Here is a 27685-nt window from a genome sequence, read left to right as displayed (position 1 = left end):
CATAACAGCAGCGACAAAGAAAGGGGAGACTTGTATTTCTATAATACTTTTCATGACTCAGGATGCCCCAAAGCACTTCACAGCCAAGCACTAGTGTAATCCTTTCTCTTATCCTGGCTAAGCCCCATATGCCTTTTGGATGGATGCAAGAGATACCATTGCATTATTTGAAGAGCATGGGGTGTTCTTCTTGATGTCCTCGGCAATATTTATCCCTCAACAAACATCACTAAAACTGATTACCTGGTCATTTATCTCATTCCTGTTTATGAGAGTTTGCAGTGCACAAATTGGCTGCCACATGTCCTCCATTGCAACAGTGACTACACGTCAAAGGCACTTGTTTTGAAGTGCTTTGGGATGACCTAAGACCATGAAAGGCACAATAGAAATGCAAGTTCTTTCTTTTTACCATCAAGAGCTAATGCAAGGACTTTGCTTTCACTTGGATTTCGTCCTGCATTATAGGACATTTTCTAGTATATGGCTTGCCTCATTCTAACAAAATTGGGCCATCACGGTGTTGTTGGAATGAGATGTGTCCATTAAAATTCAGGCTAGATTCATTCTGATCATTTCTGCTTTTATGTCAAATCATTATACCGCAGATCATTAGCAATTAAGTTCTCACACAATCTGTTGATGTGAAATGTATTCATTCTTTGCCTAGAAATTTGAACATGCCCATTTTTGAGCATGGAATGGGGTGAGCCCAGTGTCTGAATGGTGAAGGCCAGGACACTCCTGATATTGGGTCTCATTATCAGGAAACACGATTGGAGATCGGAGAGCAGCCTTCAGATAAGGGTGTTGGTGGAGTGAGCGAGGTGGACAAAGGGTGGGGGTGGAAAACTATGAGGCAAATCATGGGGGAAGTCCTTGTTCTTTGAATGCAAGGTTGATGGGTGCGCTCCTGATCCCCTCAATTTCACATTCAGGTAAGTATCTTTGAAAACCTTTTCTTGTTGTTTGTGGTCTGAAAGGTCCCTTTAAGGAATAAAAACAGAAAATGCTGGAAAAACTCAGTACGTCTGGCAGCATCTGTGGAGAGAGAAACAGAGTTAACGTTTCGAGTCCGTATGACTCTTCTTCAGAGTTTAAGGAACTTTATTTGTCCTGTTAGGTAGTATATTGGCTTGGTTTTCCTGAAGGCAAACTATTGGGGGCCTCAAAATGGGGTTAGACCCCTTATTTGCATATGAAACGTGCCAAATACCTGCTTCAAGGGTATGCAAAGGATCTTCCTGCCTGCCTGCCAGATTGGAGCTTTATTAAACCAGGGTCTATCTCATTTTATTGTTGGACTTGACTTTGTCATCATTTGTTTGCTGCGACATAATCCTCTGCTCACCTCTGCATGGCCTCCTGAATTCAGAGTCTTGTTGCAACGTTCACAACGCAGGCAAGGGCGATGCCAATCCTTGCCCAGTGATGTCACCTTCTCAGCTGTGAATAATAGAGAGACTGCAGTTTAGAAAATATATTCCTTCTAATTTCAACCATAATCCCAATCTGACCAAGAAAGCAAAGTCTTATAGTCAAGTGTTGAGGTAATGCAAGCTGTGGGCATCTGCCCACTTGGGGGTGAGTTGAAAGGACATCCCTCTCTGCCATTACAACTCAAAGCATGGTCCATTCTCAAGTTCTAGGGAGATCAGGCCACAACCGTGCAGCCTCGATTCTCCAACTCCATGCTCCTGTCATACTCATCTCTCACTGAGGAACATTGTATCACCTCCAAAGTCTGCACTTGCTTCCTACCAGTGAACGGTTGCTCATATGACGTATTGGACTCACCAAAATAGACCTTCTTCCCACACCTTGGGCACATGTTGGGTTCCCCAGCAAAAGTGGTCATGCTTGATGCTGCAAAAGATTAGAAGAAGCCCATTAAAGGGTTTGCAAAGTATTGAAATTATCATATGCTATCAAACTCAAACTTACACTTATATCGTACCTAGCAAATAGAGCTCCCCAAAACACTCAAACATGACAGCATGAGAAATAGGAGCAGGAGTAGACCATTCAGCCCCTTGAGCCTGCCCCATCATTCAATACGATTGTGGCTGAGCTTCTACCTCAATTCCATTTTCTTGCGAGCTCCCATATCCCTTGATTCCCCGAGAGATCAAAAATCTGTCTATCTCAACCTTAAATATATTCAACAATGGAGCATCCACAACCCTCTGGGGTAGAGAATTCCAAAGATTCACAACTCTTTGAGTGAAGAAATTTCTCATCTCAGTTCTAAATGATCAGCACCTTATCCTGAGGCCATGTCCCCATGTCCTAGATTTCCCAGCCAGGGGAAACAACCTCTCAGTGTCCCCAGTCAGGCCCTTTCAGAAGTTTGTACATTTCGATCACCTTTCATTCTTCTGAACTCCAATCACATGATTGTTTGACATCAAGACACAAAAGGGGGCATTAGGACAGATAACCAAAAGCTCCTTCAAAGGAATGGGTTTTAAGGAGCATCCTAAAGGAAGGAAGATTAGAGACGGAATTCCAGACTTAGGACCAAGGCAGCTGAAGGCACAACTGGCCATTGTCGAGAGATGGAAATAGAAATGTGCAAGAGGCCAAAATTGGAGGAGTGCACTGATTTTGAAGGTTTATAGGCTGGAGAAGGTTACAGAGATAGGGAAGGGGGGAATCCACGGAGGGATTCGAAGACAAGGATGAGAATTTTAATATCAAGGAACCGATGTAGCTCAACGAGGGGAGGGCTGTTGAGTGAATGGAACTTGGTGCAAGTTAGGTTACAGGCAGCAGAGATTTAGCTAAGCTGAAGTTTATGTAGGGTGGGAAATGGACGGCCAGAAGAGTCTAGAGGTAACAATGGCATCGATGAGGATTTCAGCAGCAGAGGGGCTGAGGTGGGGTGGAGCTGGGCGATGTTATAGATTCACCCCATCATGAAAGTGAGCAAATGGGGCAAATTGCCGAATTCATTCATAGTAAACACTTTGGGAAGGCGTTAACTGTACAGTCAAGAACCTGGCCTTTTAGAGTGCAAAGTACTGGTTGAGGGGACTGAGTGATCCAGTTTTTGTTTGTCTACCACTGTTAGTCCCGCTGAGTATATTAATCCACACAGATAAATTGACTTGGTATTTTTATTAATATCAACAGCAAGTACAGGCAAATTATATAAGTATATACTTACTCATAGGCTATCCCTTTTAGCTAGTGTTAAAGCAGCTATTCCCCTATCCCCAAAGATAAATCCCTATATTGATCTGTCCCCACATCTCAGCCAGTTGCTCAAATATCAAAGTGCACTGCCAGAACTCCTGAATCAGTTACACCTCTCTTTCTTCGCCCTTTACCTAGCTCATCTTGTCCCAACAACTCCCCCACCTTAAACCAGCTTATATTTCACCCCTTTCCTATTTTTACTTAGTTCTGTTGAAGGGTCATGAGGACTCGAAACGTCAACTGTGCTCTTCTCCGCCGATGCTGCCAGACCTGCTGAGTTTTTCCAGGTATTTTTGTTTTTGTTTAGGATTTCCAGCATCCGCAGTTCTTTGCTTTTATCTTAGGGAAAGAGATGGTTGGCATACAGGGTGTAATAAGCAGAAGAATGGGTGTGATGGCATTTCCTCAGCCTGAATACATAAGTAATTAAATCAACCATCCTCTCTCTCCCATGTGAACCAATGACAACAAATTGCCTTTTTGAAAAATGAATTCTCAGGATGTGGATATGATGGTGGTCGGCCTGCTTCTTAAAGCTGATGCAGCAGTTTGATACAACGCAGTGACTTCAGAAGGCAGAAGGCAACCACTGTTGGGATTGGCCAAAACTAAAAGGGGGAGTGGCAAATGGGTGAAAGTCAAGAGTACAGACACATCAAGCACATTTACAAAGACAATTCATGGAGTCAACAGAAGAAAGAGCTGTATTAAAAGTTAACTTTAAAGACCTGGAGTCACATATAAACAAGATTGAGTGAGGATGGCAGATTTCCTTCCCCAAAGCACATTAATGAATCTGTTGGGTTTTTACAACACTCAATGATGCCAGTTTTTTAAATTTCAAATTCTCAAGCTACTGTGGGATTTGAACTCCCCTTGGTTACATAGTCAGGGCCTCTGGATTGCTAGTCCAGTAACAACCGCCATACCACCCTACCTGACTGTAATTGCTGACTCCTGTCACAAGCTACTATGTTTTCCCATACAATAAATGTTTAATGTCCATTCTGGGTTTCCATAGCAACTCAAGGATTCAAAACATAAAGCCAATCACACAAATAAATAAAGGAATCTGTCACCGCACAGTGACAATGAGATGCATTCTGTGCCTTTAGCCATGTAACTGGAGTTTTATCATTCATTATTCATCTTACCTTCCATTTCTTTGATGCTCAGAGTGGGGTGACTAGGTTGGAATGAAAGCAAAGCTACTGTGTGGGTTATATGAGAAGCCAGAGATAAGCAGGACAATCATGAATGCTGGAAACGCTTAGCAAGTTGCTGAGAAAGAGAGGAGGATAGAGAGATTGACATTTTAGGCAAAAGCCCTTCATCAGACCAATTACTGCTGGGGGTAGAAACCCACTGAGGGTGCAGACCCAAACTAAATAGGGAATGGCAAATAGTTTGAAGTCCAAACTATAAATTTCTGTAAATACAGACAGTTCATGGGGGCTAATAGAAGAAAGACTTGCCTTTCACTACCTCAGGCTGTCCCAAAGCTTTTTACAGTTAATGAAATACTTATGAAGTGTAGTCACTATTGTGATATAGGAAACACGCCAATCACATGTGCACACAGCAAGCTCCCACAAACAGCAACGTGATAATGACAAGATAATCTGATGTTGATTGACAATTAAATAAATATTGGCCCAGGATACAGGCGAGAACTCATACTCTTCCAAATAGTGCCATGAGATCTTTTATGCCCATTTAAGAGGGCGGACAGGGCCTTGCTTTCATGTCTTATCTGAAAGATGGCACCTTATATAGTGCAACATTCCCTCAGCACTGCACTGGAGTGTCAAGCTGGGTTATATGCTCAAGTCTCTGGAGTGGGTTTTGAACCCATCACTTTCTGGCGAGGGAGAGTGTGCTACCCACTCAGCCATGGCTGACAACGTAATTGCTTGTAAGGATGCAGCAAAGACATTGAGGCTGTAGGCCATGCACTAGAACTGAAGCCCTGGATCTCTTACCTTTGCTAGGGCCCTTAGGAGGGGCTGTGGTTTTCGGCGCCACTGACTTGGGAGTTTGTTCCTCAGGAGCCGTGGCCGGTTGTGCATTGGAGGCTGGCGGAGGCTGGTCATAGATGAAGGAGCCAAATCCTCCAATGTTCACGCCTGAGAACAAGAGACATAAACAAAATGTGAAACAATGTGAGCAAAATCACAATAGTCCCCAACCAGAGCACTAATGTTAATGTCAACTGTGTTATTTTTCACATGGCTGCATAACCTTGGCTTGTATTCCCCTCAGTTTAGGAGACTGGCTGATCTGATTGAGATATTTGATATATGAAACTTTTTGATAGTTTGGATAGAGAGAAATTATTTCCTCTGGTGGGGGAGTCCAGACCAAAAGAGGCACAATCTAAAAATTAGAGATAGGATGTTTAGGGGTGATGTCAGGAAGCACACCTTGGCACAAAGCATAATGGAAATCTAGAACTCTCTCCCACAAAAAGCTCTGAATGTTGGGGGTCAATTGAAGTCATCAAAACTGAAAAAAACAGGGAATTTTTTTTACGCGGCAAGTTGTTCTGATCCGGAACACACTAAAGGATGGTGGAAATGATTCAATCTTCAGCACAGGAGGGGGCTATTCAGCCCATCAAGCCTGAAAGAGCTGTCTAATTTAGTACCACTCCCTTCCTCTTTCCCCACAGCTCTTCAAATTAATTGTCTTCAAGCAGATGTCCAATTTCTTATTAAAAGTTCTGCTAAAATCTGATTCCATCACCCTGTGTGATGATTTTTTTAACATTTTTTATCAGTTCCCCTCTAATTCGTTTCCCAGCTATTTTAAGTGATTAACCCTGGTTACTGATTCAATCGTAACTTCCAAAAGGAAATTGGATAAATACTTGAAGGGGAAAAATTTGCAGGGCTATGGGAAAAGAACAAGGGGTGGGACTCATAGAGCTTTTCCATCAAAGAGCTGGCACTGGCATGATGGGCTGAATGGCCTCCTTCTGTCCTGTAAGATTCTATGATGGATTTCAAATACCAGACAAAGGAATTTTATAAAATTATTAAACAGGAGGCCTACAGTGGATATTTGACACCCTGGTCCCTAGTTAAGTGACACCCTCTTGCTAGGAGGATCCATTCACTCTCACCTTTAGGTCCAAACAATGTTGCGTAGCAAGGCTTGTGGCAATATGGCTTATCATCATGCTGTAGAACAGAAAGAGGGACATATTTAGTGAGAAATAATTTGAACAGCATTACATTTGTTCACAATGCAGCACAGAACAAGAAAATATGCAAAACAAGACACTTGGTGAAAGACAAAATAGAGGGAATAGAACAGGAATGAAACATGTTGTCCTGATTCACCAAATGCACAGCTTAGCAGCATTGCATTAACATCAGCTGGCTTTGCAGCATTACATTGTTTACATCGCCCCGCCTGGCAGTGATGCAGATCCTAAGGCCAGGATATTTCAGATGGTGGGGTTTCCTGTCCCACCATCTGAAGAGTTGGAGGGGACACATCCCTGCCGGTTCTGCCTGCCCCACAGCCATGCATCCGCCTCTCACTCAGGAGAAAGTCCCACTGTAGACAGCTGCCAGCCAATCTGATTGGCCAGCAGTTCTCTAGTCCCTGCAGCGACAGAAGCTGCAATGGACAGAAGAGGAACTGCCTGAAGATATTAGAGCCCGAGTCCTGGGGCTTGATGGAAAGGTAAGTTTTCCGGGTCTCAAGGTGGGGAGGTAGGGAAGGCCTGGAGTGCGGGGTGGAGGCGGGGGTGGGGGAGGTGTTGGATAGTGGGGGGTTTGGGTGTCGGGGGAGAGGCTGTGGGGGGAGGGAGGTCCAGCAGCCACCAGACCTTTAAGGAGGACTTCTGAAAGAGGCATCCGCCCCACCCCCCATCTTCCTGCCTGAGGCCTAAGCCCGGGCATTTTCGGGCTTCCCCCACGCCTGGGAAATTCTCCTGCTAGCCTAAAAATTGAGGCCGGGTGGGAAACGGACCTTAAGTGGCTAATAGTTGACCACTTCAATCGGGGCAAGGGCAGGCAGCCCTCTGAGGCATCGCCCACCCCAGTGTAAAATCGCTGTGGGGTTGGGGTGGGTGGGGACCCAGCAGGGAGTCCATTTGTTCTATTTCACGCTCTCCCTGCCTAAAATCCCGCCAGCGTGGGAGTATGAAATTCAGGCCTAAATGTGTGGGAGTGAGGCTGGAGGGGGTGGGGGAGGGATGAAATAGTCTCTTCAGTGACCTGTATCCCACAGCAAAAACAAAAATAAAAATACCTGGAAAAACTCAGCAGGTCTGACAGCATCTGCGGAGAGGAACACAGTTAACATTTCGAGTCCGAATGACCCTTCAACAGAACTAAGGAAAAATAGAAAGGAGGTGAAATATAAGCTGGTTTAAGGGGGGGGGTGGGACAAGTAGAGCTGAGTAGAGGGTCAGTGATAGGTGGAGATTGCCAAAAGATGTCATAGACAAAAGGACAAAGAGGTGTTGACGGTGGTGATATTAGCTAAGAAATGTGCTAATAGGTGACATTAAGGGTAGAAAGCAGGACAAGCAAGGTACAGGTAGCCCTGGTGGGGTGGGGGGAAGGGATCGAAAAAGGCTAAAAGGTAGAGATAAAACAATGGATGGAAATACATTTAAAAATAATGACAATCTCCCTCTATCCAGCTCTACTTGTCCCACTCCCCCTTAAACCAGCTTATATTTCACCTCTCTTCTATTTTTCCTTAGTTCTGTTGAAGAGTCATACGGACTCGAAACGTTAACTGTGTTCCTCTCCGCAGATGCTGTCAGACCTGCTGAGTTTTTCCAGGTATTTTTATTTTTGTTTTTGTTTTGGATTTCCAGCATCCGCAGTTTTTTGCTTTTATCTTAGTGTATCCCATAGCATTTTGGAACATAAGTTTCTGCAAAGGTTTAAAATATCAATTTCCTTTTGAGGGGATTCCTCTGATCAGCAACCATGACATCAACAGAAAGCCCTGGGGATCTGCACCCCCAGCTTAATGTTTCTAAGCTATATCTGCACTAACATGTTTGGGGATTCTAGGACCTGATCAAAGGAGCCTTGTAGAAAACCAATGCTTCCATTTTGTCGTGCACAGGGGGAGTTGGCTGCTACATGCTGCAGAGATAGTGTGCGGAATCGTCCCAGATTTGCACAGAGTGCAGTAGCGGGTGGACAAAGATTTTTTTTACCCACCGGCTGCAATAGCGGATTTTCACCCCGTATCGCCCCATTCTCGCCTCATTAATTATGCCACAGGAACCACGCTGTCTCACGGCCAGGAGGCCTCCAATTTGTCCTCTACGCCGTTACCTTTCCACTTCCTCATGCCAGGCGCCATATTTAAACTACAGTCACACGCACATTTCTCAATGCTTGCAGCCCAGGACTGCTCCGGTGAAGACATGGCCCCAAAAGCTAAGAACAGTGCAGCATCCCTGGGATGCCTTCTGGATGCCCGCCCCAATGTCCTCTACTCTACTTGGCTGCAGGAGTCTCAAAGTTTCACCACTTGGGCTTGGGAGGTGGTGGCAGTGGTGGTCAGTGCCAATGCTGCACATAAGAGGTCGGCCACCCAATGCAGAAAACAGATGAATGATCTCACCTGTGCTGCTAGGATAAGGCAACTATTTCATCACTCTAAATTCACACACTAACAAGGCTATCACACATTCACTGGCACCTCACTCACAGCCAGCTCAAGGGACACCACCACTCTCTCTCATACACACCCTCACATCTCCATCTGGCCTCATCTCTTCTGGAGATTGCCTCCTCAGCCCTCACCATCTTGAGGTCATTTGCACAGATCAACATATGCCCCCACACGCAATCTGGGATACCCCCCTTCCCCAGTATAGCCCTCGCCCTGCAGCCTCTTCCCTTGCCTGAGGCCACATCTCCCCCTTCCCCAAGCAAGCCCTAGCCATGCAGCTATTGAAAAGCCACCCCACCTTACAGCTGGTCTGGTAGGTAGAGACCTGCCTGTGAATCCCTCTAATAGCGATGTGGTGCAGCCTGCCAAGACTGGCACTGATGATCATAAATACTGCCTGAAGCAAGGTAGGTAACCAAACCTCAAAGTACCAAGTGAAGTGCAGCTCGCCAGGTTCACGTCGCTTATGTACAGTTGTGAAACACGTCGCCGTGCGGTCACACCAACGTGCCCAGATGATCCAGTGTGAGGGGATGATTCTGGCAACCAGGGCTTATAATGAGGTGCTGAAGTATTGAAATTAGGTTCCCGATATGCAGCAGTGGGAAACGCGGCCCGCCACTGACGGGCGAAGCAGACGATCGCAAACTGTTTTCACAATGGCGTGAACCTGATTTTTGGCCTTCCCGCCATATTAAGGCCCCTCCCGTGGCCCGCCATGATGCCCGACACCAACAGGGCCGGAAAATTCCAGCCAGTGTGACTCCATCAGAAATTTGCTCACAGTGAAGACCAACAATAAGAATTTGTAAAATGCATCTCAAATTCCCAGGTACTTCCCCCAGAATCCTTTAAAAGGGAACATAGAATCTCACAGCACAGATGGAGGCCCTTCAGCTCCTCGTGCCTTTGCCGGCTCTTTGCAAGAGCTATCCAATTAGTCCGGCTTCCATGTTCTTTCCCCTTGGTTCTGCAATATTTTTCTTTTTCTACATATTTTTTCAATTCCCTTTTGGAAGTTTTATTATTAAATCAGTTTCCACCCCCCTTTCAGCCCGTGCATTCCATATCATGACTCAATGCATAAAAACATTCTTCTCATCTCTCCTCTATTTCTTTGGCCAATTATTTCAATTCTGTGTTCTCTGGTTACCAAACTTCCTGCCAGTGGAAATAGAGCAAATTAAGGGAAACTATCAAAATCCTTCACAATTTTGAACACCTCCATTCCACCCCGAACCTTCTTCTGCTCTGAGGAAAATGATCTCAGCTTCTCCAGTCTCTCCAGATAACCGACATCCCTCATTACAGCAGTGACAACAATTCAAAGTACTTCATTGGCTGTAAAATGCTTCAAGTCATGAATGGTACTATATAAATGCAAGTCTTTTTCTTATTCCTGGTACCATTCTAGTAAATCTCCTCTGCTTCCTCTCCAAGGCCTTCACATCCTTCCTAAAGTGTAATGCCTTGAATTGGACACCATTGTCCAGCTGGGACCTAACTGGTGATTTATAAACATCTGAAAACTTCCTTGCTTTTGTACTCTCTGCCTCTAATAATGAAGCCATATGGTTTTTTAACAGGATATAACAGATCCATCTGCTCCTTTATACACTGTAACCTTGAAATTGCAGTTGGTGGGATTAATATATAAACTACATTCCTTCATGTGCAGTGTTAACTCACCTAAAATAAACAGTGTAAATGCCTGCGATAAAATCATTGTCCAAGGATAATCACATGACTGAGTTAAGCTTTCATCCACGAGTGGATGCCCACAGTAATTTCTAGACGTACATGCTTGTAAATAGCTACAACACATTTATCCAGAACTCTGCGAACCTATCTAATACTTGTGTTCAAGTATGTTTATTCTCCTTAATCTTCCCCACATTTCATTGTCTGTACCTGTTGAAACTATTCCTTTCACCCATCAGGTTTGATCCCATGTGCTTCAGATGTTACCTTTGCTCTTGAAATCTTCAAGATACCATTTTGTCCTTGTACAAGACCTTGGGTAGGTCTTAGTTTCTCACTGTGTCCAGTTTTGATCTCCTCACATGGTGGATGATATTGAGGCAATAGAAAGGGTGCAGAGCAGGACTACTAGACTAATCTCTACTTTATAGCATCTTGGTTACCTGGATAGGTACCACACTGAAGTGTCATAGAGTCAAAGGGTTGGATTTTCTACTGAGGTGGGTAGCTCAAGTCGGGAAATTTCCCAACTTGCCAGACCTGCCTTGGTAAAAAGTATCACACGATTTTTGCTGAGGGGAGTAGGGGTGATGCGGGATGTAGTTGGACCTGCCGACTCCAGAAGCTTGACTTTTGGCTGATTGTCAAATTTTCCCATCCTACCCACAATGATGCCCGCGGCTGGCAGGGACGGAAAATCCTGGCCAGGACATTTATCAGCCTGACCAACCACCTTATTTCAAAAAGGACTTTGGACTTGTAACATGTCATATGGGTGAGTCAGCCATGTTTGTTACCTGCTTTTAAAACAGCAAGAATCAGCTCTGCAAAGCCAGAGAGACTATAAGAAAGCCATCAAAACAGCTGCAGTCAACTAAGCAGCCAAGGTAATAAACAGCAATACCCTGCAAGTGGGAGAAGGACTCTCCCTAACCTGTCCCGACTTAACGTTCACCTGGAAATTAGTGGAAATTAAACCTCCTGGAAATTAAATTACAAGAAACCTCACAGCTTACTGAGAATCCTCTGCTTATAAGACCTTCACTTCAACTAAAAGCATCAACTCACCTAAGAAACTATAGGCCTGCCATGAAAGAGAGGCTGAGATAATTATATATAGTAATCGTATTGATTTCATCTTCATCTGTATCTAATCCTTGTGTGAATAATATTGTGTATGAATTGAGTAAGTGAAATGTCACCATTTTAAACCTCTGGGGCAAGTGCTTGATAATAAATAACATTTATTTTAAAACTCACAGAAAAACTTCTGTGACTGGGACAATCACACTGAGAGTAAGGAAATAAACACACCTCACCTACAAAAACACATTGATCACGGCCAATAATAAAGCACAAATTCAGTCTGTGACAATTGCTAAAGTGATCAACTGTTTTGTATTAAAGGCTATCGATCCATCAACAAGATAAGAACATGGGAACAAGAGGAGGACATTTAGCGCTCAAGTCTGTTCCACCATTCAATAAGATCATAGCTGAGCTGTGACCTAACTCCATATGCTTGCCTTTACCTCTTTTCCATTAATACCTTTTCTTAACAAAAATAATGAGCCTAAGACTCTTTACTTGATTTTAAAACCTCAGAATTCTAGACCTCATTATATTTTCTAATAGCAGAACAATATTTTCACACAATGCGATGGAGTTAATGACATGAGGCACTACTCTGTCTCTAAGTGGTTAACATCTTTCTATGCTGTTCAGCTTCACTGGTAGGTTTAACATATTGTGGATTAGTCCTGTCAGAAACATTGCAAGCCAGTCCTTAAGAATGCCAAAACTAATATTATAGTTGGGATTGGAAACACATGTCTTCCATTACTAAATACTGCAACAGCCCAGTATTCAAGCGGCTTCTCTTCCTGATATCCTGGGGATTTAGTCCATTTATCATTGGCACAGTGAGATATCTAGGTAACATGATAAGCAAGAAGCTGCAAGTAGACTGGTGAACCACACCAAACCTCTGTTGAGAGAAGTCACTTGACAGTGCTCAGTACAGTCAATCATCTTAATTCAAAGTGACCAGCAGACCACCAAGCCCAAGTTTGGATACACATATTCAAAGCTTCTGCACTTCTGGGAAGACTACCAGCCTCTCTGTACTGACATCAGGAGCTCCAGTTCAGGTTCTGTGTTGGTTCTTGAGGGAGCCAGCCTGCTTCATAATTATGTAGGCCCAGTCAACAGAAACCCTAGGAGATTCAGTTGCCACCCTTTCACCTAGACCACCAATGTCCTCCTTTGTGCCAAGCCCCAAGCCCCCACAACTTCCACTCAGCAGTCATCCAACTTCCTCCAACTCGGAATAACCACCTGCCTTCCTCATATCCACAGAATTCACTCACAGCCCTTTTACAGAGCGGGAAGGCTGAGAAATGGTGATTAAGGGATGGCAAATGAAGTCAATGAGAAAGGTTTTAAAAGGAGGCTTTTGAATGCAGCAAGTGGTTTCCTAATACTTGATCTTATTGATGACACCTTCATAAATACACAGATTTATTTAGCATTTACATCACAGGAGCTGAAATAGAGGGCAGAACATCCTAGATTTGCACTAAGTGTGGTAACGGGCAGGTAAAATTTACACCATCGGCTGCAATGATGGCTTTTCACAGCATATCGTCCCAAACTCACTGCATTAATTATGTATTCCCAGGAAACACGGCGTTCCCATGGCGGGCGGGCTCTCTTTCGCCCGCCACGCCATCACCTCGCCACTTCATCACGCCGGTCACCACATTTAACATCCAGCCACACGCACACCTCTCAGTGCTTCCAGCCCAGGGCTGCTGCACAGAAGACAGGATGGCCCCGAAAGGCAAAATGACTGCAGCCTCCAGGTTTGGTGATGCTTCCCTCGAGCACCTTTTGGGTGCTGTGGTGGCCCGTCGTGTTGTCCTCTACCTCCGCTCTGGCCGCAGGATGGGCAGCTGCATCACCAATCCAGCATGGGAGGTGGTGGCAGCGGTGGTCAGCGCCAATGCCCTGCAAAAGAGGACAGCCACCCAGTGTCGCTACAGGATGAATGGTCTCATCTGTTCTGTCAGGGTAACTCACTCTTCTCATCACTCTCAACTCACACACTCACACACCCATCACACATCCACAGGGATCTCACAGCTCAAGGGACAACACCACTAACTCTCACACACACCCTCACATCTCCATCAGTCTCAAATCCTCTGGAGTTTGCGTCCTCAACCCGTCCATGGCTCCGCTCACCACACAAACATTCCACGCAGTGCCATGCGTCCTGCTCACACTCCATCTGTTTCCATGCAGGAGAAGCCTGATCACATCAGCAAGGAGAGGTCCCAGACCGGGGGGGGGTGGAGTGGCCCACATTAGGCCCCTCACTCACTTTGAGGAGTGTGCCATCGCACTGACTGGTGAGGATGTGGACCATGCCTGCAGCGACAGTGAGGGTGGCGATGAACACCCACCTGAGGACTCTACACCACACCATCCCTCTCTGAATGCAACTATAAGTGCTCTCTCTCCTGCTCTGCTTTGACTCTGACTTTGACTCTGCTGCCACGCACTAATTATCTCTATTTTGGTTCACAGGGAGCTTTGCCAAGTGACCAACACCCTCAGCCAGCCAGTCCCTCAGCTCCATCTACGTCCTCACCTCCAGCCAAAAGGACACCTCCTCCATTGAAGAGCTGGAAATAAGCAGCCTGGAAGACCCATTACAGCCCTTACCCACCCCCTCCACCAGCACAGAAACACACACCTCGATGGGGTCTAGATCTAGAGCAGGCTCATGTTCTCAATCTGCTGGTCACCACACGGACATGTGTCCGCAGCAGGAGGAGGCAAGTTCAGCCAATCTCCCTGGCACTTGGAGGACTGTTGGGGAAGAGGCATCTGTGAGTTTGAGTCAGATGATGAATCTCTGGGTTAGGACTTCTGACTCAATATGGAGAGCCAGCAGAAGGTGGGGAAACATCATGCAGAGCTATTGAAAGACCTCAACAGAGTGGCTCGTGAGTTGGAGGAGTGTGTCCGCCTGCTCTCTGATGAAGTGGTCCCCACATGTGTGTGTATGGAGGTCTCCATGGGGAGGATGGCAGATGCCATGGAGACCCTGGTCCAGCAGAATGCGGAGATGCATGCAGACCTGCACTTCATCACAGGAGCCATGAGAGTTCTTGCAGTGGCAACGTGAGTCGGAAACGCGGCACCTCGATGTCCACCCAGGTGCTCCTTCCCCACAACAAGTCAGGCTGGGGTCCTCAGTTACACGAAGGGAGGAGGAGCGGCAGTAGGACACCCCTTGAAAAGGAGCACGAGAGGAGCCGGGAGTTGAAAAGGAGCGCGAGAGGAGTCCTGAGTTGAAATGGAGCGCGAGAGGAGTCGGGAGTTGAAAAGGAGCGCGAGAGGAGCCGGGAGTTGAAAAGGAGCGCGAGAGGAGCCGGGAGTTGAAAAGGAGCGCGAGAGGAGCCGGGAGTTGAAAAGGAGCGCGAGAGGAGCCGGGAGTTGAAAAGGAGCGCGAGAGGAGCCGGGAGTTGAAAAGGAGCGCGAGAGGAGCCGGGAGTTGAAAAGGAGTGCAAGAGGTGCTGGGAGTCGAAGAGGAGCTGGGAGAGCAAAGGTGACTGAGGGAGTTCGGTGAGGAGGGAACGAGGTGATCCTTTGAGTACCGTGAGTACGGTCGGGCAAGTATTTACTACATTTCTCGCTTATAGTTTTTAAGGTCTTATTTTGTGGTTCATCGTTTGTAAGGGGTATATTCTGTAACAATGAGGAGCAGGGAAGAAAGGCCCTAGAGTAATTGATATTATTTGATATTAAGTATCTTCCAAAAGGTTTAAGTTAATTTAAAGGGGTAAGTCATGGCAGGAGAGCTCAAAGCCGTGATGTGCTCCTCCTGCTCTATGTGGGAAGCCGGGAACATTTCCAGTGCTCGGGGCCAGCATGTGTGTGGGAAGTGTCTCCAGCTGCAGTTCTTGGAAGCCTGAATTTCGGAACTGGAGACGAGGCTGGGGACACTGTGGAGTATCCGTGAGGCGGAATGTACTGTGGATAGCACATATAGAGAGGTGGTCACACCACAGGCTGGAAGGGAATGGGTGACCACCAGGCAGAGCAAGAGGTCCAGGCAGACAGTGCAGGAATCTCCTGTGGCTATTCCCCTGCAAAACAGATATACCGCTTTGGATACTGTTGAGGGGAATGACCTCTTAGGGGAAAGCAGCAACAGCCAAATTCATTGCACCACAGTTGGCTCTGCTGCACAGGGGAGGAGTAAAAAGTGCGGGAATGCAATAGTTATAGGGGATTCAATTGTAAGGGGAATAGATAGGCATTTCTGTGGCCGCAAACGAGACTCCAGGATGGTATGTTGCCTCCCTGGTGCTAGGGTCAAGGATGTCTCAGAGCGGCTAGAGGACATTCTGAAGGGGGAGGGTGAACAGCCAGTGGTCGTGGTACACATTGGTACAAACGACATAGGTAAAAAAAGGGATGAGGTCCTAAAAGCAGAATATAGGGAGTTAGGAATTAAGTTGAAAAGCAGGACCTCAATGGTAGTGATCTCAAGATTACTACCAGTGCCACGTGCTAGTCAGAGTAGAAATAGCAGGATACATCGGATGGATACATGGCTGAAGAGATGGTGTGAGGGGGAGGGTTTCAGATTCCTGGGACGGTTCTGGGGGAGGTTGGAACAATACAAACTGGACGGGTTACACCTGGGCAGGACCGGGACTGATGTACTAGGAGGAATATTTGCTAGAGTGGTTGGGGAGGGTTTAAACTAAACTGGCAGGGGATGGGAACCTATGCAAGGAGTCAGAGGAGGGGGAATCAAGGACAAGAACAAAAGACAGAAAGGGGAATAAAAAAAGTGATAGGCAGAGAAATCAAGGGCAAGAATCAAACAGGGCCTCAGTGAAAAATAGTGGGAACGGGACAAGTAATGTTAAAAAGATAAGCCTTAAGGCTTTGTGCCTTAACGCGAGGAGCATTTACAATAAAGTGGATGAATTAACCGCGCAAATAGATGTAAACAGATATGATATAGTCGGGATTACGGAGACATGGCTGCAGGGCGACCAGGGATGGGAACTGAACATCCAGGGGTATTCAGTATTTAGGAAGGACAGACAAAAAGGAGGAGGTGGTGGAGTTGCATTGCTGGTTAAAGAGGAAATTAACGCAATAGTGAGGTAAGATATTAGCTCTGACGATGTAAAATCTGTATGGGTAGAGCTGAGAAACACTAAGGGGCAAAAAACATTAGTGGAGGTTGTATATCGACCCCCAAACTGTAGTGATGACGTTGGGAATGGCGTTAAACAGGAAATTAAAGACGCATGCAATAAATGAACTTCTGTAATTATGGGTGACTTTAATCTGCATATAGAGTGGTCAAATCAAATTAGTAACAATACCGTAGAGGAGGAATTCCTGGAGTGTATACAGGGTGCTTTTCTGGACCAATACATTAAGGAACCAACTAGAGAACAGGCCATCCTAGACTGAGTATTGTGCAATGAGAAAGGAATAATTGGCAATCTAGTTGTGCGAGGCCCCTTGGGGTTGGGTGACCATAATATGATAGAATTCTTCATCAAGATGGAGAGTGACGTAGTTGATTCTGAGTCTAGGGTCCTGAATCTTAATAAAGGAAACTACGATGGTATGAGCCGCAAGTTGGCTATGATGGATTGAGAAACGTTACTTAAAGGGATGATGGTGGATAGGCAATGGCAAACGTTCAAAGAGCGCATGGGTGAACTGCAACAATTGTTTATTCCTGTCTGGTGCAAAAGTAAAATAGGAAAGGTGGACAAACCATGGCTTACAAGGGAAATTAGAGATAGTATTAAATCCAAGGAAGAGGCATACAAATTGGCCAGAAAAAACAACAGACCTGAGGATTGGGAACACTTTAGAATTCAGCAAAGGAGGACCAAGGGATTGATTAAGAAGGGGAAAATAGAGTACGAGAGTAAGCTTGCGGGGAACATAAAAAATGACTGTAAAAGTTTCTATGTGAAGAGAAAAAGATTAGTGAAGACAAATGTAGGTCCCTTACAGTCTGAAACAGGGGAATTTATAATGGGGAGCAAAGAAGTGGCTGACTAACTAAATACATAAATAAAAGCAAAAAACTACGGATGCTGGAAATCCAAAACAAAAACAAAAATACCTGGAAAAACTCAGCAGGTCTGGCAGCATCTGTGGAGAGGAACACAGTTAACGTTTCGAGTCCGAATGACCCTTCATCAGAACTAAGTAAAAATAGAATAGAGGTGAAGGGGGGGGGGGGGGGGACAAGTAGAGCTGGATAGAGGGCCAGTGATAGGTGGAGATAACCAAAAGATGACACAGACAAAAGGATAAAGAGGTGTTGAAGGTGATGATATCATCTGAGGAATGTGCTAATTAAGGGTAGAAAGCAAGACAAGCAAGGTACAGATAGCCCTAGTGGGGGTGGGGTGGGGTGAAGGAATCAGAAAAGGCTAACAGGTAGAGATAAAACAATGGATGGAAATACATTTAAAAATAATGGAAATAGGTAGGAAAAGAAAAATCTATAAAAATTATTGGGAAAAAAGGGTGGAGGGGAATCGGAAAATGGGTGGGGAAGGAGGAGAGAGTTCATGATCTAAAATTGTTGAACTCAATGTTCAGTCCGGAAGGCTGTAAAGTGCCAAGTCGAAAGATGAGGTGCTGTTCCTCCAGTTTGCGTTGAGCTTCAATGGAACATTGCAGCAGGCCAAGGATGGACATGTGGGCATGAGAGCAGGGTGGAGTGTTGAAATAGCAAGCGACAGGGATGTCTGGGTAATGCTTGCGGACAGACCGAAGGTGTTCTGCAAAGCGGTTACCCAGTCTGCGTTTGGTCTATCCAATGTAGAGGAAACTGCATTGGGAGCAACGAATGCAGTAGACAAAATTGAGGGAAGTGCAAGTGAAATTCTGCTTCACTTGAAAGGAGTGTTTGGGCCCTTGAACGGTGAGGAGAGGGGAAGTAAAGGGGCAGGTGTTGCACCTTCTGCGGTTGCATGGGAAGGTGCTGTGGAAGGGGGTTGAGGTGTAGGGGGTGATGGAGGAGTGGACCAGGGTGTTCCGGAGGGAACGATCCCTGTGGAATGCCGCCAGAGGGGGGTGAAGGGAAGATGTGTTTGGTGGTGGCATCGTGCTGGAGTAGGCGGAAATGGCGGAGGATGATCCTTTGAATGCGGAGGCTGGTGGAGTGATAAGTGAGGACAAGGGGGATCCTATCATGTTTCTGGGAGGTAGAAGAATGTGTGAGGGCGGATGCACGGGAGATGGGCCGGACACGGTTAAGGGCCCTGTCAACCACTTTGGGTGGAAAACCTCGGTTAAGGAAGAAGGAGGACATGTCAGAGGAACTGTTTTTGAAAGTGGCATCATCAGAACAGATGCGACGGAGGCGAAGGAACTGAGAGAATGGGATGGAGTCCTTACAGGAAGCGGGGTGTGAGGAGCTGTAGTCGAGGTAGCTGTGGAAGTCGGTAGGTTGTAATGAATATTGGTGGACAGTCTATCACCAGAAATTGAGACAGAGAGGTCAAGGAAGGGAAGGGAAGTGTCAGAGATGGACCATGTGAAAATGATGGAGGGGTAGAAATTGGAAGCAAAATTAATAAATTTTTCCAGGTCCAGACAAGAGCATGAAGCAGTATGGAAGTAATCATCGATATACCAGAGAAAGAGTTGTGGAAGGGGGCCGGAGTAGGACTGGAACAAGGAATGTTCCACATACCCCATAAATAGACAGGCATAGCTGGGGCCCATGCGGGTACCCATAGCCACACCTTTTATTTGGAGGAAGTGAGAGGAGTTTAAGGAGAAATTTTTCAGTGTGAGAACAAGTTCAGCCAGACGGAGGAGAGTAGTGGTGGATGGGGATTGTTCGGGCCTCTGTTCGAGGAAGAAGCGGAGAGCCATCAGACCATCCCGGTGGGGGATGGAGGTGTAGAGGGATTGGACGTCCATGGTGAAGAGGAAGCGGTTGGGGCCAGGGAACTGGAAATTGTTGATATGATGTAGGGTGTCAGAGGAATCACGGATGTAGGTGGGAAGGGACTGGACAAGGGGAGAGAGAATGGAGTCAAGATAGCAAGACATGAGTTCCGTGGGGCAGGAACAGGCTGACACGATCGGTCTGCTGGGAAGCTGTGGAAAGAAGATCTCCAGAGAAGATGAGGTCAGTAACGGTCCTGGAAACAATGGCTTGATGTTCAGTGGTGGGGTCATGGTCCAGGGGGAGGTAGGAGGAAGTGTCTGCGAGTTGACGCTCAGCCTACATACATACTTTGGTTCTGTCTTCACAAAGGAGAAAACAAATAACATAACAGAAATGTTGGGGAACCCAGGGTTTAGTGAGAGGGAGGAACTGAAAGAAATCAGTATTAGAAGGGAAATGGTATTGGAGAAATTGATGGGATTGAAGGCTGATAAATCCCCAGAGCCTGATAATCTACATCCCAGAGTACTTAAGGAAGTAGCCCTAAAAATAGTGGATGCATTGGTGGTCACCTTCCGAGATTCTATAGACTCTGGAACAGTTCCTACAGATTGGAGGGTAGCTAATGTAACCCCACTATTTAAAAAGGGAGGTAGAGAGAAAACAGGGAATTATAGACCAGTCAGCCTGACGTCGGTAGTGGGGAACATTCTAGAGTACACTATAAAAGATTTAATAGCTGAGCACTTGGAAAACAGTGGCAGAATTGGACAGAGTTAGCATGGATTTACAAAAGGGAAATCATGCTTGACAAATGTACTGGAATTTTTCGAGAATGTAACTAGTAGAGTTGATGAGGGGAAGCCAGTGGATGTGGTGTATTTGGACTTTCAGAAGGCTTTTGACAATGTCCCACATAAGAGATTAGCGTGTAAAATTAAAGCACATGGGACTGGGGGTAGTGTATTGAGATGGATAGAAAACTGGTTGGCAGACAGGAAACAAAGAGTAGGAATAAACGGGTCTTTTTCCGAATGGCAGGCAGTGACTAGTGGGGTACCGCAGGGATCGGTGCTGGGACCCCAGCTGTTCACAATATATATTAATGATTTAGATGAGGGAGCTAAATGGAATATATCCAAATTTGCAGATGACACAAAGCTGGGCGGGAGGGTGAGGAGGATGCAGAGATGCTTCAGGGTGATTTGGACAAGCTGAGTGAGTGGACAAATGCATGGCAGATGCAGTATAATGTGGATAAATGTGAGGTTATCCACTTTGGTAGCAAAAACAGGAAGGCAGATTATTATCTGAATGGCTATAAATTGAGAGAGGGGAATGTGCAACAAGACCTGGGTGCCCTTGTACACCAGTCACTGAAGGTAAACATGCAGGTGCAGCAGGCGGTAAAGAAGGCAAATGGTATGTTGGCCTTCATAGCCAGAGGATTCGAGTACAGGAACAGGGATGTCTTGCTGTAATTATACAAGGCCTTGGTGAGACGACACTTGGAATACTGTGTGCAGTTTTGGTCTCCTTATCTGAGGAAGGATGTTCTTGCTATAGAGGGAGTGCAGCGAAGGTTTACCAGACTGATTCCTGGGATGGTCGGGACTGACATATGAGGAGAGTTGAGTCGGTTCGGATTATATTCGCTGGAGTTCAGAAGAATGAGGGGGGATCTCATAGAAACCTATAAAATTCTAACAGGACTAGACAGGGTAGATGCAGCAAGGATGTTCCCGATGGTGGGGGAGTCCAGAACCAGGGATCACAGTCTGAGGATACGGAGTAGACCATTTAGGACTGAGATGAGGAGAAATTTCTTCACCCAGAGAGTGGTGAGTCTGTGGAATTCACTACCACAGAAAGTAGTTGAGGCCCTAACATTGTATGTTTTCAAGAAGGAGTTAGATATAACTCTTGGGGTGATCAAAGGATATGGGGAGAAAGCGCGAGCAGGCTATTGAGTTGGATGATCAGCCATGATCATAATGAATGGTGGAGCAGGCTCGAAGTGCCAAATGGCCTACTCCCGCACCTAGTTTCTATGTTTCTATGGTCATCTGCTCAGGAATCTCAGAGGCTGTCCTCACCCTCCAGGTCCCCTTTGCCTGTGACCCTCTCAACCATGTCCTCTGTCACCACAGAGGGAACAGCTGGCCCATGAGTGATTCTGGAGGGAGAACCATAAGACCATAAGACATAGGAGCAGAAATTAGGCCATTTGGCCCATCGAGTCTGCTCCGCCATTCAATCATGGCTGATAAGTTTCTCAACCCTATTCTCCCACCTTCTCCCCATTTGAAGTGAGAGTGTGTGGCAGGGCCTTTCAAAGCCTCATTCAAGCATCCTCCCATGCATGCGCATCCTTCCTGTATCACACTCATCTCAATGTCCTGAGCATTTTCAATGCTGTCTGATGGGATTCACTTTCAGTTGTCCATCTGAACTGATCTGCATCTCCACCCACCCACTGATCACACTCCCATGCAGCACCTGATCTTGCCCACCATGACCCTTGTTTCACTTTCAATTTGGACAGCATGGTGCTAATTCAGTTTTACTTTCGTTCCCCCATCCCTTACCCTCCCCCGGTCACCCATTTCCTATCCCCCATCACAGTTGACCCCTCCCAGCATCACCTTTCACCTCCACTCGGTGACCTGCCAGCCACAACCCTTTTCCTTCAGGGATGTCCTAGTGAACATGCACATTCCCTTCCTTCCTGAAATGCCACCCCCTTCTACATTAACCTCCTGACCTCCTCTTTCCCACTCCCAGGATCCGTGTCTGCCTCTGAGTCCCCACCAACCACCCTCGCTGTCCCTTCTACTACTAACATCGAGTCCTCACCCTTCCACCCTACCGCCTCACTCTGCCCTCGGCCATTTTCAGTATTCCCTCATACCACGCCCACCCTCATTTCACTCCCCAGGAGACATTCATGGACCCATCAGACCTCTCCCTTGCACGTTCATCTGGACATTGCCCCCTTCGGACCCCTTCCTCTCGGACCCCCTTCCCCCCTCCAGACCCCTTCCCCTCCCGGAACCCCTTCGCCCCTCCGGACCCCTTCCCCCGTAACCCCTTTCCCCCTCCAGACCCCTTCCCCCCACCCGACCCCTTCCCCCCCTCCCCCAGAACCCCTTCCCCTCTCTGGATCCTCTTCCTCCCCCTGGACTCCTTCCCCCCACCGACCTCCTTCCCTTGCACCTTCCACCCATCCTTACACCTACCTCCCCAGTTGCCATCTTCTCTCCATTTACCTCCCCCTCCCCTGTACTCCCTCCCCCAATCCCAACCTCCCCCCTCCCAACCTCAACCCCCCCAACGCCTTCATTCCCCCCAACCTCAACCCCCCCAATACCTTCACTACCCCCAACCTCAACCCCCCACAACACCTTCATTCCCCCCAACCTCAGCCCCCCAACACCTTCATTCCCCCCAATCTCAATCCCCCCCCAACACCTTCATTCCCACCAACCTCAAACCCCCCAACACCTTCATTCCCCCCAACCTCATCCCCCCAACACCTTTGCTTCCCCCTCCGAACCTCAACCCCCCGACACCTTCATTCCCTCCTCCCAACCTCACCCCCTCAACACCTTCATTCCCTCCCTCCCAACCTCACCTTCTTGACATCTTCATTCCCATCTCCCCATCTCACCCCCCCAACACCTCTTCCTCTCCCAGTTGCCCCTAGACCTTCCTCTCCCAACCGCTCGACTATCATCCGCTGTGAGCATCAACGGTGACTATCCAACTTCCGTGGGCTGCTTCGCAGCAGAGCCATGTCCATGAGAACCCACCCAGCATGCCATAGACGTCCCTCCAATGTGCTGTTGCTGTCAGGCTCCAGCATCTTCTGCTCCTCAGATGTCCGCAATGTAAGCAAGGCCCTGGCGGTAAGTCCCGGCTTCTGCACCGGCATGTTTCCTGCCGATGTGGGCGGACGATCCAGTGGGGGGGGGATGAATCCGGCAGGCTGGCCTTATAATGAAATGTTGATGTATTACAATGAGGTTCCTAATGTCCGATGGCGGGGAACACGGCCTGTCATCAATGGGCTGAGCGGACAATCGCAAACTGGTTTCGCAACATCGTGAAACCAATTTTTGGCCTTCCTGCCATATTGTCCATTCACTCCACCAAACACACCCAACGCCAGCAGGCGCAGACGATTCTGCCCAGGAGATCAGCCATGATCATACTGAATGGCAGAGCAGGCTTAAAAACACTTTTAAGAAGCTGTTTGGCCTGTTCCGTCTTAGATCTTAGAAACAGGTCATTTGGTCCCACATTTATGCTCTACTTGAGCCTCGAACCGCCCCTCTTCAACTCACCCTAACATAACCTTCTATTCCTTTCTTCCTCAAGTGTTTATCTAGCTTCTCCCTAATGCATCTATACTATTCGTCTCAAACACACATTCAAATCATTCTCAGTGTAAAGAAGTTTCTCCTGAATTCACTATTGGATTTATTAGTCCATCTTATATTTATAACCTCTAGTTGTGGACACCTCTCCCACCCCAGTCTTATCAAAATTTTACAAAAGAAGCAAATGTGACGTGAGAAAAAACGTTTTCACGCAGCGAGTGGTTCGAGTCTGGAATGCACTGCCTGGAAATGCGGTGGAGGCAAGTTCAATCGAGGCATTCAAGAGAGCAATATATGATTATTTGAATAGAAACAATGTGCAAGGGTATGGGGAAAAAGCAGGAGAATGGTACTAAGTCATAATGCTCATTTGGAGAGCTGGTGCAGAGACAATGGGCCAAATGGCCTCCTTCTGCACCATAACAATTCTGTGATTCTGTGATTTTCCACGTCCACTCTATAAAACCCTTCATAATTTTAAAGCTGTCTACAGGCCACCCTTCTCCTTTTCTAGAGTAAACAGCCTTTCCTGGTGGTTGTAAAATGACCAGATATTTGCAATGAATGGTCAATAAACACATAACCCATCTTTGTTTACAGACATCTATTCATTGTGTCTACGTTTAATAGTTTTTAATCTCAACATGTAGCTCATTAAATTCCCTCTCACAGGCCAGAGTTCATTCAATTAATTTCTTCAGCTCCCTTTGAACAGGTCAATCTCTCCATCACTGGTCAGCTGGTTCTGAGGTTGATGTCATCCGGCATATTTTGTAATTTTTAACAGAAGCATTTAACTCATTGTTTATCATTAAGGAATGAGAGGTCTGTGATTGGGTGGAGGCTCATCGGAATCAAATTTTCCAGGAGACTCTGTCAACAGACATGACGCCCTAATTGGCATAGGTGAGGGGCCTGATAACTGTTCTCGGCAGCTGCCCGGGGCCCCTGAATAAATGGATCCAACAGCTTTTGCTGTAACTCATACACACACCTTGATTGAGCACAGGCTGTCCCACTGCTAAGTTTGGCATTATCACCCTGAAGAAACAGGCCCAATAGAAACCAATTCCTACCCCCACAATCTCAAGTTTATAATCTCAAATCAGTACCTGAACTACTAAGTCACCAAATTCTGTGCTAACATGAGTCTTCTGTAAAAATTAATCAAATTAATGGCCTTTCATAAAAATAGGAATAGGAGTAGGCTATTCAGCCCTTCAAGCCTGCTCCATCATTCAATAAAATTATGGCTGATCTTCTACCTCTGCTACACCCTCCCTCATATCCCTTAATTCCCTTAGTATCCAAGGGCGGAATATTACGGACTCTCCCGCCAGCAGGATTTTCCGGTCCTGCCGAAGTCAATGGACTTTTGAACAGCTTGCCTGATTTTACTGTGACAGGGTTGTAAAATCCCGGTGCCAGAATCTAGCCACCTGTCTTGAATATACTCAATAGCTAAGCATCTGCGGCAAGAGAATTTCAAAGATTCACCTCCAACACAAACAAGTCAAATAAAAACTATTTTACTACAAGGCAATAACTACAGAAAACAAGAGCTTGTCCTTATTTCATTGAATTTTTCAGAATAATTTTGACAATAATAATGAAGAATGGCCTACTGAGGCAAAAGAACCAGTGGTGAGATAAGTTTTTGTTTTTAGACACTGCAAGCGGTTATGATCTGGAATGCCCTGCCTGACATGGTGGCTGAAGCAGACTCAATAGTAATTTTCAAAAGGGAATTGAATAAGTAATTGAAAGGGAGAAAATTTGCAGGGCTATGGAGAAAGAGCAGGGGAGTGGAACAATCAGTAATTGGATAGCTCGATCATAGCGCTATCACAGGCACCATGGGTGAAATGGTATCCTTCTGTGCTGTCTCATTCTATGATAACTGTTATATATTTATAACTCTAAGCTGGCAGAAATCGACTGTCCCAGTCCTCTGGAGTACAATGGGTGTAACATTTTTGTAGTTTGGACCATGGTGCAATAACATTCATGCTCTGACTCACACACTTGCATCCCGAGAACCAGCTCCCTTACTCTGAAGCCAAAATTCTATCCTCACACTTTAATAGTTCTGCGATTCTACAAATCAAGCCATTTTTAGCAAACCCAAAGAACCAGCATGTTCCAAACTATAGACGCACCATGTTCAAAAGAGCCTCTTAACCCGAGTGGATCGATGTCAATGCATTTCTGGTAATGAACAAGATAAAATGAAGTCTTATCCACTCTACATCACTGAATCATTCGTTTTAGCAGCCTGGTCATTTTCTCCTCAGTGGAATGTGTGAGGCAGCAGGTGCAACACAGACTTGCTGCTTACATCTGGTCTATTTGTCACACATCTGGTACTGTTCAGCCTTCTACAGGCTGTATGGTTCACAGCTTAGTGTGATTCTGAGAGATGCAAAAGGACCCAAGAGATAAGCAGAGCCAACAGATGTTAAACCTGACAGTAAACCATTCTGCCAGTTATCAAGATGCTAAAGACCAGTTAGAGAGAAAACAAGGTACGCAAGAAGTAAGAGACTCAGAATGGTTACAGCATAGAAGGGGGCCATTTGGCCCAACAGACACGTGCCAGCCTTGCAAATTTTCTCTTCAGGTAATTATCCAATTCTTTTTTTGAAGGCCTTGATCTGCCTCCACAACGCTCTCAGGCAGTGCATTCCAGATCCCAACCACTTGCTGTGAAAGCATTTTCCTCATGTCATCATTTGACATCACCTTAAATTAGTGTCCTCTGGTTCTTAATTCTTCCACCATTGGGAACAATGTCACCTCCCCCATCAACTTTGTCCAGATACCTTGTGATTTTGAGAACCTCTATCAAATCCACCATGTAACTGAAGTTCCTCACCCCTGGAACCATTCTTGTAAATCTTTTCTGCACCCTCTCTAATGCCTTCACATTCTTCCTAAAATGTGGTGCCCAGAATTGGGTACAATGCTCCAGTTGAGGCCAAAACAATGTTTTATAAAAGGTTACCATCACTTCCTTGTTTTTGCATTCTATACCTCGATTCTTAAAGCTCAGGATCCCTTATGCCATTTTAACCACTTTCTCAGCCTGCTCTGCCAACTTGTGCATATATACATCCAAGTATCTCTGTTCTAACACCTGCTTTAGAATTGTGACCTTATTTTTATCTTGCCTCTCCTTGTTCTTTTAACCAAGATTTATCACCTCACACTTCTCTGCATTAAATTTAAAAATCTGCCACATGTCAGCCCAATCCACCAGCCTGTCTATATCAGTTTGAATCTATCACTATCCCCCTCACAGTTCACAATACTCCCAAGTTTTATTTCATCTGCAAATTTAGAAATAGTGCCCTGTACACCCAAGTCTAGGTCAGTAATATATATCAAGGAAAGCAGCATTCTTAATACCAACCACTGTGGAACTGCAAAATATGCCATCTTCCAGTCTGAGAAACAACCTTTCACCAATACTCTCTTTTTAAAAAAAATTACATCCTACCTTCAAGATAAGCCAATGGCACACAAGAATTTCGTGGTACCCCAGTCCAGATTTGTTTAAAATTGACCTACAGCAGTCAGCTTTGTGAAGTTGTGCATGAGGTCAGCAGTTTTCCTTGTTGAATTCTGTGGCACAGGGGAGGGTAGCAGGAGAACGACAGCTTGCACGGAGGCTCGGGACCGGCAAGGGTGAGTCAGTGGTTAATGGTGGCTGGGTGTAGAGTGGGGTCAGGGGCATAGAGGAGTGGAAGAGGGAAGGGCCTGGTATCCCAGGAACAGT

The 27685-nt window shown here is 46.1% G+C and overlaps 1 protein-coding gene across 1 annotated transcript in view; it reads right to left on the bottom strand.

Moving 5' to 3' along the window:
• The window catches only part of LOC144693250 (cysteine-rich protein 2-like), a 76158-nt gene that overhangs the window by 19718 nt on the left and 28755 nt on the right, over nt 1-27685 (bottom strand). Inside the window, exons 3-6 of the mRNA XM_078562919.1 lie at nt 6326-6383; nt 5184-5327; nt 1798-1866; nt 1352-1446 (exon numbers count right to left, since the gene is read on the bottom strand). Coding sequence (XP_078419045.1) covers nt 1352-1446; nt 1798-1866; nt 5184-5327; nt 6326-6383 — 366 coding nt within the window. The remainder of the gene's footprint in view (nt 1-1351; nt 1447-1797; nt 1867-5183; nt 5328-6325; nt 6384-27685) is intronic.

This window comes from Cetorhinus maximus, chromosome 18 (genome assembly GCF_964194155.1).
Source record: "Cetorhinus maximus chromosome 18, sCetMax3.hap1.1, whole genome shotgun sequence".
NCBI classification, from domain to species: domain Eukaryota; kingdom Metazoa; phylum Chordata; class Chondrichthyes; order Lamniformes; family Cetorhinidae; genus Cetorhinus; species Cetorhinus maximus.
Note: the sequence above shows the minus strand (reverse complement) of the source record. Positions and strands in the feature narration are given on the sequence as shown.